Below are 14,220 nucleotides of genomic sequence, written 5' to 3' on the forward strand. Positions count from 1 at the left end.
AGTTTTGCATCTTACACCATTGAAGATCAAAATAATTTATAAGAAATTTCTAAATTAAAGATTTAGTTGTTACAAGGGTAAGGTGATGAATTAAAAGAAAGAACATGACCATGAAATAGTAGTGAAAAGATACATACATATATTTGAAAATCTATTCGATTCATTATTAAGTAACGTACACAATTAATTTATGCTAATAAAATAATAAAAAACTAGTCACACTTATCTTTTTGATACTATACTAATTATGTCATATATCTTGCACTATCAACTAATTTATAATAATTTCTTTCTCCCCTTTCCTTGAAATATATGTCAAATAAACAATAAATTTAGGTATGGTCTTGACCTAGACTTTCTTTTCAATCATGTTTTTCATCTTACACCATTCAACGCCATCACAATTTCTCATAAATATCTAAATCATATATTTAGTGTTGAAAGAAAAAGATAATGAAATAAAAGAAAAAACATGACCACAAAGAAAAGAATCTCATTCTTTATATATAATCTATTCAATTTATCATTAAATAAACTATATAATTAAATTATGCTATAATTTTTTTTTAAAAAAACATTCATACTATCTTGTTTTGATACTTTACTAATTATTATATCATATATATCTTGCACGTCTCTTTCCAAATACGCTAGAGTTCATACTACAATCAAAATTACCGGTGCTCCCATTGAACCTTTTTTTTTAACGCAATCTCTGGTAATTTTTCCATGCTGAGAGACTACAATGAATCTAAGACTATTTGGCAGAGTTTCGACTATTTAAACGGGTAATGCTTTTGAAAATATAGTAGCTTGCATAAAAGTTAAGATGTATTTTAAGGTCTTATATGATTTTTTTGAAGGGGAGTTAGTGGTGTTTGAATAAGTATTTTATTGAGTTCTCTAAAGATATGAAAACTAAAGACATCTTGAAATTATATACAAAATAAGCAAGTGGGTGGTCTTATCTATTTTTTTAATAGAAGTTGGTAGTCTTGTTTATGGAATCTATTAATTCAATCAATTGATTGTTGAAATTCTTTTATAATATCAGAACTTAATATTAAAAAATATGTAAATATAGTTAGTTTAACACTATTTATATATTTATTTTAAAATATTAAATTTGAATTATTTATTAATTTTTTAATTATATTTAATAATTTTTTTCATTAGAAAGAACAAATGTTAAAATAAATGGTTGAAATGTTCAACAATAATATAAGATGGTAGAAAGAAGTTCGATTATTGAATACTGTTTCTAATGTTAGTTCTGATTAATTAAATAATTGAATAATTTATGCGATATATGACTATCTTTTTATTGATTAGGATTTCAAAACATGGAAAACTTCCTCTAGTACTATTTTTAGAGGGTACGATTTAACAAATGTAAAACTAGTGATTGGTAGCATCAAAGGATGTAGGATTTTAATCATCTAAAGTTATCTTTTGTCTTTAAGATGGTTTGATGAATGATAAGCGCTTTTGTTTTTAATTTTCTTCTCTTTTTAGTCCTCCTTGTTGGTGTTGATGGATTTTAAGAATCCATGTATTGTCAATTTTGATTTTGGGATATAGGTAATAGATTTGGTGTTGAATTGAATATGGATTGTTGCCCAAAGAGTTCACAAGATTATATGAGGAAATAGATGGAGTTCTTTATGTGTAGAACTCAATATGGATTGTTATCTAATCATTCAATGTCTATGATTTTGGAGTTCAAGGAAAAAAGAAACTAGGAATTCATCTGAAAGATATACCCTTGTGAGGGTTATGACGTAGCTTGATAGTTCCTAAAGTGGTTAAGGCAGTGAATAAGGCAATCTGTTCCTGTGGTCCCGAGCTCTAGCTAACCCTATTGGATAAAGGCTAACGGTCTCATGGAGGCACGGGCACTAAGGGGACTACTATACTCTATATATTCATTTGATTCAATATTTGTTTCTTCAAAGAAAGACTACGCAAACATTCATATTTATTATATGTAATGAAAAATAATTGTGATATAAATCTGGATTGATGGGTCTTTTTGCAAGGTGGAATTTGAGATTTTAGGGTTGCTTTTATAGGGGCAATGTAATAGGGGGAAGGGTGGTTGGTTTAGAAATTATTTTAACTATTATATTACATTTTAAATGTTTTGGATAAAGAATTATTTGTATCCTCATTGTTTAATGCCTTTTAGATATTTGATTAACATCTCAATCAAGCATATTTGTTTCATAGTTATTTTTATCAAATAATTGAATTATTATAATCTACTTTTAAGAATAAATCAATCACCTTTTATGATAAGATACTTTAAATTTATATTTTACTTTAATTTTCAGATCATGTTGATGTTAATAACATCCTCTTCATGAAAATTATTAAAAAATAAATATATCTTATTAAGATACTCTTGTGAATCTCTCACAAGCAATTCTATGTTCTAGAACCTATATTCAATCCAACCCACTAAAAAGAATGCATATTAACCATTATTTAACATTCTAATTTGTCAATATCAAATTTTAATAAAATAATAAAAATAATCATTCTTTTAATTATCAAAAGTTTTAAATATTCATTAAAAATATATTTGATTTTTTTCTTTTTGACTTTGACTTTTACGTCAACTTACCTCACTTACTCAACAACCTTGACTAATTCAATCCAAATTTTGATTTTGTCTATATCAATCATCGTATTAGACTTTGACATAAACTTACCTCGCCTACTCAACCACCTTAACAAATTCAATCTACTGAAAAGAATGCATATTGCTCAATTTTTTAGTGAATGAATTGTTTTATGGAAAGAGGTTATTTTCAAAGAGGACCTGAGTAATTTGTGTGATATTTAGGCAATTCCGAGAGCAGGTGGATGGGAAAAACGAGTTGTTGAAAATAATACATACGCCGGCAATCATGCACATTCAAACACTGACTTATCACTCTGTATAAAATACAACTCCATGTCCTACATATGGAAACTAACAATACGGAAATGGGAAAGAAAGGTCTTCCAGCATATATGATGTTCTCTCTTACTGTACTAATTCTAATTTGTAACGGTGACGGGTTATCTACTGGTAGGGGGGATTCTCTTTCCCTGGGCGCCTCGCTTATCGGAAATCAGACATTAATTTCAAAGAATGGAACGTTTGAATTGGGATTTTTCAGCCCAAACGGAAGCAATAACTGGTATATCGGCATCTGGTATGCCAACATATTAGAGGAGATCATCGTTTGGGTGGCTAATAGGCAGAGCCCAGCAGTAAAGAAGCCTGGCGTTCTGAAGCTGTCCGAAAAAGGTAATCTGGGATTGTTTGATGCAGAGGGCACGTCTCTTTGGTCGGTCAACATATCCTACAAAGGCTCGCAGGCTGTGCTATTAGATTCTGGTAATTTTATAATGCTAAGCAATGACAATAAATCTGATATTGTTTGGCAGAGTTTTGACTATCCTGTAGATAGCTGGTTGCCCGGGATGAGGTTCGGTGGACAGCAAAAGCTAGTCGGTTGGAAAAACTCAATGGATCCCGCTCCTGGCCTTTTCTCCTTTCAGTTGGATCCATCTGGAGCTACACGATTCGTGCTAAAATGGAACGATTCTGTCCAGTATTGGGAGAGCGGAACTTGGGACGGCCATTTTTTCAGTGCTGTTCCAGAACTAATAAACGGAGACTACTTCAACGCCACCATCAAAAATACTAGTTCTGGTTTGTATTTCAGTTATAAATTGTTGAAAGGGATCTCACGTTTTCTCCAAATCAAGTCCGGAGGAATACAAGAATATGCTTTGTTTGATGCCACTAAACGGACCCTAGTGGCAACTCATCCTAGAGATCAATGTGCCGTATATGGTCTCTGTGGCGCTTACGGAAGCTGCAACTCAAACAATCTTCAGTTCTGCACATGCGTGGAAGGATTTGCCCCGGCAGACAATCGCGCCTGGAATTCGCAAGACTGGTGGTCAAGTGGCTGCATTCGACAGACCCCATTAAACTGCGGTACCAGAAAAGGCAGCACAAACGAATTTATTGACCCTGGTGTAATGTTGCCTGATGATTCAGCTTCGTCCTACCCTGCACACACAAAGAAAGATTGCAAGAAAGCCTGTCTCAGCAACTGCTCGTGCACTGCGTTTGCTTTCAATTCTCCTTCCGGTGCCTGTCAAATCTGGTTTGGAGATTTTCTAAACATGCATAACCCTCCATCAAATAGTAGATCTACTGTCTCCATTCGAGTAGCTGCTTCTGCACTTCCAAAGCATCAAAATATTTCCTCCAACCTCAAAGCCATAACCATTGCGAGCGTTCTCGCCCTCGCTTTGAGTGTCTTTTCATTCTTAATGTGGCAAAGGTATCGGCTACGACCACCAATAGAGATGTGTACGGATTCCTCGGACTCTTTTCTTAGAATGTTTAGTTACATGGAGTTGAAGATTGCAACAAGGAATTTCAGGTTTAAGTTGGGGAGCGGTGGATCCGGCTCAGTGTTCAAAGGATGCCTGATAGACGGTACGCTCGTGGCAGTAAAGAAACTTGAAGGTTCAAGACAACATGAGAAGGAATTCCGAGCGGAAATCAGTTGTCTTGGCAACATACAACATGCAAATTTGATCAGGCTTCGAGGGTTTTGTGCAGAAGGATCCAGAAGATTACTGGTTTATGAGTATATGCCCAATGGCTCTCTAAATTGCTTACTGTTCAGCAGTAATTCTAAAACTAAACAGAATGTACTAGACTGGAAGACCCGATTCCAGATCGCTTTAGGCACTGCACGAGGTCTAGTTTATCTCCATGAGAAATGCAGAGACCGGATCATTCATGGCGATGTAAAGCCTGAGAACATTCTTCTGGATGGTAATTTCTCACCGAGGTTGGCAGACTTTGGGTTGGCAAAGCTTGTTGGTAGAGATTTTAGCCGCGTATTGACCACAACGAGAGGAACGAGAGGTTATTTGGCACCAGAGTGGATCTCCGGTCTTCCCATCACTCCCAAAGTTGATGCGTACAGTTTTGGTATAACGCTCTTGGAAATCATTTCCGGGCGAAGAAGTATAGATTTAAACGTGCAAGATTCAAGTCAGTACTACTTTCCTGCATGGGCTGCAACTCAAATTTACGAGGGCAAGATGATTAATATTGTGGAGGAAGGTGTTGCAGTGGAGGCAGATATTGGAGAGTTGACAAGAGCTATTGTTATTGGATTTTTATACATCGAAAGGGAGGAGGAGATGAGGCCAAGCATGGAACAAGTGGTGCGGATGCTAGAAGGGAAGATGCATTTTAAAATGTAGGAGCTTCACAAAAGTAAAGATGTACTTTAAAGTGGGTCGTCTTATATGACTTTTTAAAATGGGAGTTAGTAATGTTTATCTTAAAATTATCTATATGAATAAATAAGTTGGTGGTTTTATGATTTTTTTTAATGGATGTTAGTAATCTTGTTTATGAAAAGAGAAAGTAACTATTGAAATCATTTTGTGATAACAATCTAGAGAAAAATAAATATATAGAAATAAAGAAGTGAGATAGAATGATAGAGAAATAGAGATAGGTCTAAGAGATAAGGAATTTAAAGGGAGGGAGGGAGGGAGAATGTGTATATATGTATCTATATATAAGTATGTATATATAAAGAAAGAATAATTTTTTGAGAAAGGGTTGGGGAGGAATGGTATCAATGAGGTTATTGACGAAAATATCTAGGAACCAAAGAAAGTAGAGGTTCCCTAACACAACATAGATGGTGTCATCTAAACTCATTTGAGTTAAACTAATGGCATGGATAGAGTGGGATGAGGAATGACAGATAACACTAGTCTAGTTGGGCAAAGCAGTGTCATCTTTGGAAATGACATATTTGAATCACAAGAGCAATTGTTGTTGTCATTGATAATGATGAGAGAGATTACTAAGAGAATTAGGAAAGGCGGAGATAAAAAATATGAAAAGCATTGAAAGTAACAATGAATGAGGAACCATGGTAGATAGGAGAAACAAACAAGATAATTGAATGTAGTGTAGAAAAGTGATAAAGAAATTTGACAAATCAGCACCTACATATGTAGAGTTTCATAATTATCTTATTTGATTTCCTTAGCTCCTTTTCTCATTAGTAATGACATAAGTTCTATCTTATGTGATTCTCTCAAGATCTTTAGCATAAGATTATAGTACTAGTCTTATGTGATTCTCTCAAGGTCTTCAATGAAAATTATGTTCAAAGTGCTCTCTCATATGACTCCCTCTGGGTATTGAACAAAACAATTCTTATCGAAATCCCTCAAAGACCTTCAACATAACAAATATTTGAAATTCCTAAGTTTAGTCTAGTTTAAATCCTTTAATTCCCAATTCATTTTTATCTCAGTATATAATGTATAAAATACATCATATTGAAGAATCCACAAATTTGTAAGCACTTCATACTTCAACTCTACTCTTAGCATCACTATTCAATCCTAGATCTAAACCTTAGCCTTCATTGAAAAAATCCAAGACATGAAAATTCATGATCATTGTATATAAAAAATAAAGAAAAAATTAAGAAACATAAAACTCTATATTCCAAAGAAATGCAAGATTTTGAATTCCATAAATTCATGTTTCATAAATAAAATATAAATCAAGATTTAAGAACATAATGCACATTTCATGATTGATCATAAATAAATACATAAATAAATTAAATTGAAATACTCAAAATTTCTTAAAAAATTGCACAACGACAAACGTTTTGCATTAGATAAGAAATTGGAAAATTTTGCTAGCATAATGATATGAAAATGAGAAATACATAATTTAAAACATCATGAATTATTGGGTCGAAGTCAATAATGGAGGCAAGCATAAGTCAGCTAATGCATCACCTGTAGCAGCAAACGATGATTGAGACGTAATGACAGGTGATATATGGTGGGGTGATAGGTTACTTGAGATCAAATCAATCCAATGCACGTACGGTGGTTCGTTTCAGAACATATTGAGAGTCAAAGAGTCGGCGAGCAGAAATCCATGTTGACCTAGACTCCTTTGTCACCGCGAATTGGATTGATAGGTTGTGATATGCCTTTCCGTAGACGTTAGGTCATTTATGTCCATCAAGTCGAATATCAATCATCCATTGTCGACCCCCCCTCCTCCCCCCTCCTATGATTTTTTTCAATGGGAGTTAGTGGTGTTTGAATTTTATCAAATGGAATCTTATGATATCTCAAATTTATATATAAAAAATAAAACATAAGAAATAAATGGATGGTCTTATGAATTTTTATAATGCAAGTTACTAATTTTGTTTATGGAATTTCACTTCAATAAAATAATCCTTGAAATCTTTCTATAAGATAGAACATAAAACTAAATACTAGATGGTAGAAAGATTACTGAATTCCAGTTCTAATTTTTGTTATCAAGAAACATTCATAAAAATAAAATTCTCAATACAAGAAACATGGAGAACTTTATATTTTTATGCATTAAAAAAATGAGAATGTAAGGTTAAGTATGGAAAAAGTGGTGCATGTTCTCGAAGGGTGCATGTTCTCGAAGGGTGCATGTTCTCGAAGGGAACATGGAATCTCAAATAACACACATATTGAGTTGTGCAATCAAGCGAAAACAAAGTCGATTGAACCAAGACTAGCAACAGCAATGACAATATTGTCTAATGTAAATGCGAAATGCATTTTAAAATGTAGGAGTTTAAGAAAGAGTTAAGATGCATTTTAAAGTTGGTTGCCTTCTGTTTTTTTTCAATGGAAGTTAGTAGTGTTTGAATTTTAATAAATGGAATCTTATGATAACTCAAAATTATAAATAAATAAGTTGGTGGTCATATGATTTTTTTCAATAGAAGTTGGTGGTTTTGTTTATGGAATCTCTTATTTCAATGAAATAATTCTTGAAACCCTTTCATAAGATAAGAATTTAATAGTGAATACCAATAAATATGTAAATATAACTAGTATAAATATATTATCAATATATTTTTAAAAATATTAAATTTGAATTATTTTATTCAAATAGAATGCATTTTTTTTACTAGAAGGAGGAAGTCAATTGTTAAAATCAATAGTTTAAAATGTCTAACAAAAATAAAAGATGGCAGAAAGAAATTTGATCGTTGAATAACACATCCAATTTTTGTTACCAAGTAAGCTCCTTGAAAATAAACTTCTCAATACAAGAAACACAGAGTATTCTATATTATTTTAAAATATATAATTATATACATTTTAATATAACATTTTTTACATTATATTATAAGAAACTTAATATTATAAATTTTGCATGGATGGAGAGGGAGAAGGGAATACTGAGGCAACTAAAAAAGATAGGGAAAATAGAGAATAAGAGAAATATAGAAATAGGAGGGAATAGGAGAAAAAGAGGAAGAGGGAGAGAGGGAGAATTGGAGAAGAAAAAAGGGAGAGAGGAGGGAGTAAGAGAGAGAGAATTGGTAAACGAAAAGAGAAACTAACTCTCAACAATTATTTTGTGCTGACAGTTAAGGGAGAAATAAATATATAGATATAGAGAAAGGTGAGCTTGATTGATAGGGAAATAGAGATAGGTGTAAGAGAGATAAGAAATATAAAGGAAGAGAGTTAAAGATGTGAAAGGATTTCAATTAGTTTTTTTTTATCAAAGTACTCTCTTGTAAGACTCCCTCTACGTCTCAGACACGAGATATCTTACCTAAATTCCTCAAGACCTTCACCATAACAAATATTTGAAATTTCTTAGTCTAGTTTAGTTCAAATGCTTTAAATACTAATTCATTTTTCTCTTATTATATGATGCATAAAATACATTTTATTGGGGAATCCCTAAATTTGTAATTACTTCATACTTTCACTCTAATCTTAGGATTACTATCCAATCCTAGATCTAAACTTCAACTTTCACTGAAAAACTTCAAGACAAGGAAAATGATGCCAAATTTCATCATCATTGTATCTAAAAAGTCAATAAAAACTTAAGAAACATGAAACTCTATATTCCAAAAAATTGCAAGACTTTGAATTCCATAAATTTATATTTTATAAACTGAATATAGATCAAGATTTAACAACATAATTCACATTTCACGATTGACCCATCATAAAATTAAAAAAATAAAAATAAATAATATAATTTCTATAAACAAATCCCTTAACTGATTGCACAACACCAAACTTTTTCCACCCCATAAGAAATTAGGAAATTTTTGCTAACATAATGATATAAAAATGAGTTATTTTCTTTAAATTTGAAATACAAAATTTAAAGCTATATGAATTATTGGGTCGAAGTCAATAATGGAGGAAAGCATAAGTCAGTTGATGCATCATTGTAGCAGGAACCGATGTTTGAGACGTAATGACTGATGGTATATGGTGGGGTGATAATTTAGATGAGATCAAATCAATCCAATGCACGTAAAATGGTTCGTTTCAAAACAAATTTAAAGTCGAGGAGTCGGCCAGCAGGAATCCATGTTAATCTTGACTCCTTTGTCAACACGAATGTGATTGATAGGTTATGATGCGCCATTCCGTGCACGTTAGGTCAATTATGCCCATCAAGTCGAATATCTGTCATCCATTCTGGACTCCTCCTATGATTTTTTTCGATGGGAGTTAGTGGTGTTTCGATTTTATTATATGGAATCTTCTGATATCTTAAAAGTATATATAAATAAAAATATGTGGGTATGACAGGTATTGCAGCATGATAGGTTTTTAGTTTCCTTGGTATGACGTAGTACCTTTCTTTTTTAAAAAGTGATCATTTTACTTCTATCGAGATTAGATCATTTCTCTATTTAGATACACCATTTTCCATTTCAAATCTCTACAATATCCTTCCTTGAAATTTGAAGTTATGTGGTTTAGAAATAAGAATTTCATTAATTTGCTCAAATTTTGGTGGGCTTCATCACCTCTTGTAATTGTCTCAAGGATGTTTGAGTTGTCTAAAAAGATTCAACATATCAAGGGTAAAATAAAGGAATGAAATGTTAACCACTTTAAAAATATTTTTCAACAAAAAAAAGATATTTTAAATCAATTAAAGGAAACAAATAAATTAATCATAATGAATGGGATGTATGTCTCTTCTTATCATCTTAAAAGAAAAACTCCAACAAGATTTAGAAGATGTTCTGACAAGAGAGGGAATCTTATTACAACCAAAAATCAAGAGAAATGTGGGTAGAGGATGGCAACCACAATAGAAATTTTTTTCACCTATCCACTAAAATAAGGAAACAATATGACAAAATCTTTTCAATTGCTGATCCCCAAGGAGAAACTCTTCAACAAGAAGACAAAATAAAACAAGAAACAATTTGATAATTTTCTAATTTACTCCCTAAAACAAAAATATTCTAGAGATTCTAAACAATGTTCCTCAATTAGTTACACAAGCCAATAATCTTTTTCTTATTTAACCCCTTTCTCTGGAGGAAGGTAAAGAAATAGTTTTTTCTCTTTCCCTAGATAAGGCACTTGAGCTAGATAGATTTATAGGACTATATTTTTTTATAAATGTTAGCCTTCCATTGGGAGAGAAATTAGGGTTGCTCTAGAAGAATAAAGGAAAAGTGGTGCGATCCTCAAGCAATTGAACACAACACAATTTGTTTGATTTCTAAAAAATTAATAGTCCTTCCTCTTTTGCAAAGTTAAAACCAATATCCTTATGGTATACTATTAAAAAAAAATTCTAAGGCTATTACAATCAGATTGGCTAAAACTAATCTAAAGATAGTATCAATTTTTTTCTTATGAAGCTGCATAGTACTTAGACAAGACAAAGATCCACCATTTCAATTCTTCCAATGTGGCCAGACCAAACCGAATGTTATCATCAATGAATTATTGATGTGAAATAATCAAGGGTGAAGAAGAGGGTTTCAAAGCAATAATAAGTATTCCTACCAATAAAATCATCCTTAAGAATGAAGAGGTAAGGGGGAAAGGGGATCTCCCTATCTAATGCCACTAGAGGATGGAAAGAAACCTTGGGGAGAACCACCGATCAAGATAGAGTATATGGGCATTTGAAAGTAAACCTTAATCATCTTTAGAAATTTTCCCCCAAATCCATATCTATAAAACACCATATAGAGGAAGGGCCAGGACACCTTGTTGTAGGCTTTGGAAATATCCAGCCTAACGAGCATAGTCTCCCTACTACTATTCTCCATGGAGTGATGGGGTTCATGGAAAACCAAGACAACATCAAAAAATTATCTACTTGGAACAAAACATTTTTGGTGTTTGTGAATCATTCTTCCAAGGAAAGGCTCGACTCTATTACAAAGGGTGTTACAAAGGTTTATAGGCCTAAAATCAATCATTTTGTTAGCCCCACTCTTCTTGGGAATATAGACAAATGTAAGTATTATTGATCTCTTTCAAGGTACTTTCTGATAATAGGAATTCTCTCGTAGCCAAAACATCATCATGTCCAACTAGATACCAAAATTATTGGAAGAAGAAAGGGGGAAGCTTGTTGAACCTCAAAGATTTAAGGGGGCCTAGGAAAAAAACTACCTCTTTAACTTTCTGTTTAGATAAAATTCATTCCAAATAGATAATATCAACAATGCCCAAAATTCTTAGATAGCACAAAGAAGATTCTTTGACAACTCACTCAGCCTAGAGTCTGAATTTAGAGGAGGGTCAAGCATAAAAAAAAATTTAAGAGCCTTCCAATTAATTTCTTCAACTTGAGAAAGAGGAGTACGATCCAACCCAATCAATTTCTAAATTATGTTTCGTTTATTATGTCTAAGGGTAGACTGATGGAAATTTTTTGTATATCTGTCACCTTCTTTCACCCATTGAATCTGAGATCTCTAGTTCTAGAAGAGTTCCTCCTTTAGGACAATTTTATTGAGGTCAACCAAAAGATTCTTTTCAAGCCTAAAATTTTTAGGAGTAGCACGAAGACATTCCGTATCCTTTTGTAGATCTTGGAGTTGGGATTTCAACTCCTTCTTCTGAGAGAAAATATTCCCAAAGGAAGATGTACTCCAAACTCATAGATATTTCTTCAAGAATTTTAGTTTGCAAGTAATTCTGAACATTGTTGTGCCCCTAAAATTGTAAATCCAACATTGAGTCACCAAATCTTTTAAGTTAGGGTGAAGAGACCACATGTGTTAAATAAAAAGGGGATAACCCAGTTTAGGTCTATCCAAAAACCAACAAAATAAGATTGTGTTGTGATCTGAACTAAACCAAATTTTAGAGGAATGATGGCAATGACCAAAAATATACCAAAAAGATGAGAGCATGCATATATCAATCCTAATTTGACTGAGGTCATCCCTAGTATGCAAATCAGACCACATGAAATTCTTTACTTCAAGCTCTAGGTCAACCAAATTACCTTTAGCCAAAATCTTATGAAGATCATGCATGATGTCAAAAAAGTCTGAGTATTTTCCATATTTTCTAAGGTTTGGAGAAGGGTGTTAAATTCCCTCATTAACATCCAATTGAAATCTTGGAAGTTAGATTTCAAATAAATTAGTAAATCTCAAAGACCTCTTCTCAAAACCAAATTGATAGGGCCATAGATACTGGTGAGAATTATCTCCACTTTCAAAATTTCACCCATGAAGAGAACACACTGAGAGTTCTTATCTTAGTATTTAAGGGTGCTCATAAGGTTATAGAATTTCAACATAGTGGAAAGGCTTCTAGAAGCACCATCAACAATCATACCTATATAGTTAGAAAAGGGATAAATAAAGAACTACATACCCTTGTCAATACTTCATAACTCATTTTGGTTTCTTAAACAATTAAAATGTTTGGCTTCAAAAATTTCAACCTATTTTTTAAAAAAATCTTCTAATGAGAACCATTCAATCCCCTAATATTCCAAGAAAAGATTATCATTTCTTTTGTTTCTAAATTGCTCTAGAGCACTTTGGCTATCACTAGCTAGATCCCCAGCTAGATTTGATTGTATAAAATCCTTCATAGAGTTCCTTCCTAGATTTGAATCCTTTCCTCTGTTTGTAGTTTTCCTTACACTTTTAAGAGTCGGGCTCTTAAGAGGAGGGGAAGAGGGAGTGTTCCAACCACTTTTGATAACTAGTTTATCAAGAAGAGGTTACTCATTTTTTGTTGTTTGAGGAAAAGCAACCACGGTATTTGCTTCCAAACAAATAGGATTAGCATGTCCTTTCCAAAGAGCAATGAGATTAGGAGATGCGCCAAATGAGTTATCCGTAGTGGAAGAGAGCTCCTTCATAAATTTTGAAACCACAAAAGGAACAATATCTAGAATAAGACTTGTAGGGTTCTTCACTAGAGTCAAATCAAAAGTGGGAGAGTTGAAACCATTATTCAAGAACTCCAGTGAAGAAAGTGACAACATAACTTCTAGGGAATTTTTAGGAGGGGAGTCGAAAACCCTGTTCAAATGGGGGGTTCTAATTTAGATTTAAATCCAAGGGGAGTGAAACTTCCTTAGCCATAGGATTTAGAGGATCTACCACCTTGATCTCCAAACTCCAAGACTTTGGATCCAACCCCATAGGTAAAGAGATAGAACCAAATGTTGCTTTAGTCAAGGAGGTAACCAACGAACCCTTGTCCTTCATCTTGTGAGAAAAATCCCTATGTTTACCCTTCATATAGTTATTACAAAGGTGACTAGTAGTGGAGAAGAGCTACCAAAAAGGAGTCAATTTCTCAAAATATATCTTAAGATTTAGCGGTCTGGAGTTGATCGATTCTATAATTGAGCATGTATGTAGCATGCCAATCAACCGAACCTTGTAGTCCAAATGTTACCGACCATTTGTAATTAGTTTTTGTGATCTAATTCATTTAGTTCTACATTGCCTCCATCATCTTGTCTTTCTTTCATTGTGTTTACTCTTGTTGCACGGTCCAAATAGATCTCATTGAGGCCCCTCCCAACTGTGACTACACCAAGTGGTATCAAAGCGATATTTAATTCTAGAGATTTTATTGTCTTGAAGATTTTGTTGTGGGGTGGCAAAGTGTGGATTGGACTTGCAGTTGCAAAGGATTAGTATGCAGATGGCACGAAGAAGAAATAGGTATGGTGGAGCATGTGGGAATGCATACCCTAATATGATAAAAATGTTGAGAAGAACTATAGCCCAATTAGAATTTGTTGAAACAACCCAAAGAAGAGGTCTACATATTAAGGATGTGATCGAATATGAGGAAGAAGAAGCACCGACAAAACAA

General features: G+C 33.0%; 1 protein-coding gene across 1 annotated transcript; it reads left to right on the forward strand.

Moving 5' to 3' along the window:
• The first annotated feature begins 2,991 nt into the window (after positions 1-2,991).
• LOC131042167 (G-type lectin S-receptor-like serine/threonine-protein kinase At2g19130) lies at positions 2,992-5,289 on the forward strand. The gene has a single exon (XM_057975501.2). The coding sequence runs from the start codon at positions 2,992-2,994 to the stop codon at positions 5,287-5,289; it is 2,298 nt and encodes a 765-aa protein (XP_057831484.2).
• Positions 5,290-14,220: the final 8,931 nt, after the last annotated feature.

This window comes from Cryptomeria japonica, chromosome 5 (genome assembly GCF_030272615.1).
Source record: "Cryptomeria japonica chromosome 5, Sugi_1.0, whole genome shotgun sequence".
Lineage (NCBI taxonomy): Eukaryota > Viridiplantae > Streptophyta > Pinopsida > Cupressales > Cupressaceae > Cryptomeria > Cryptomeria japonica.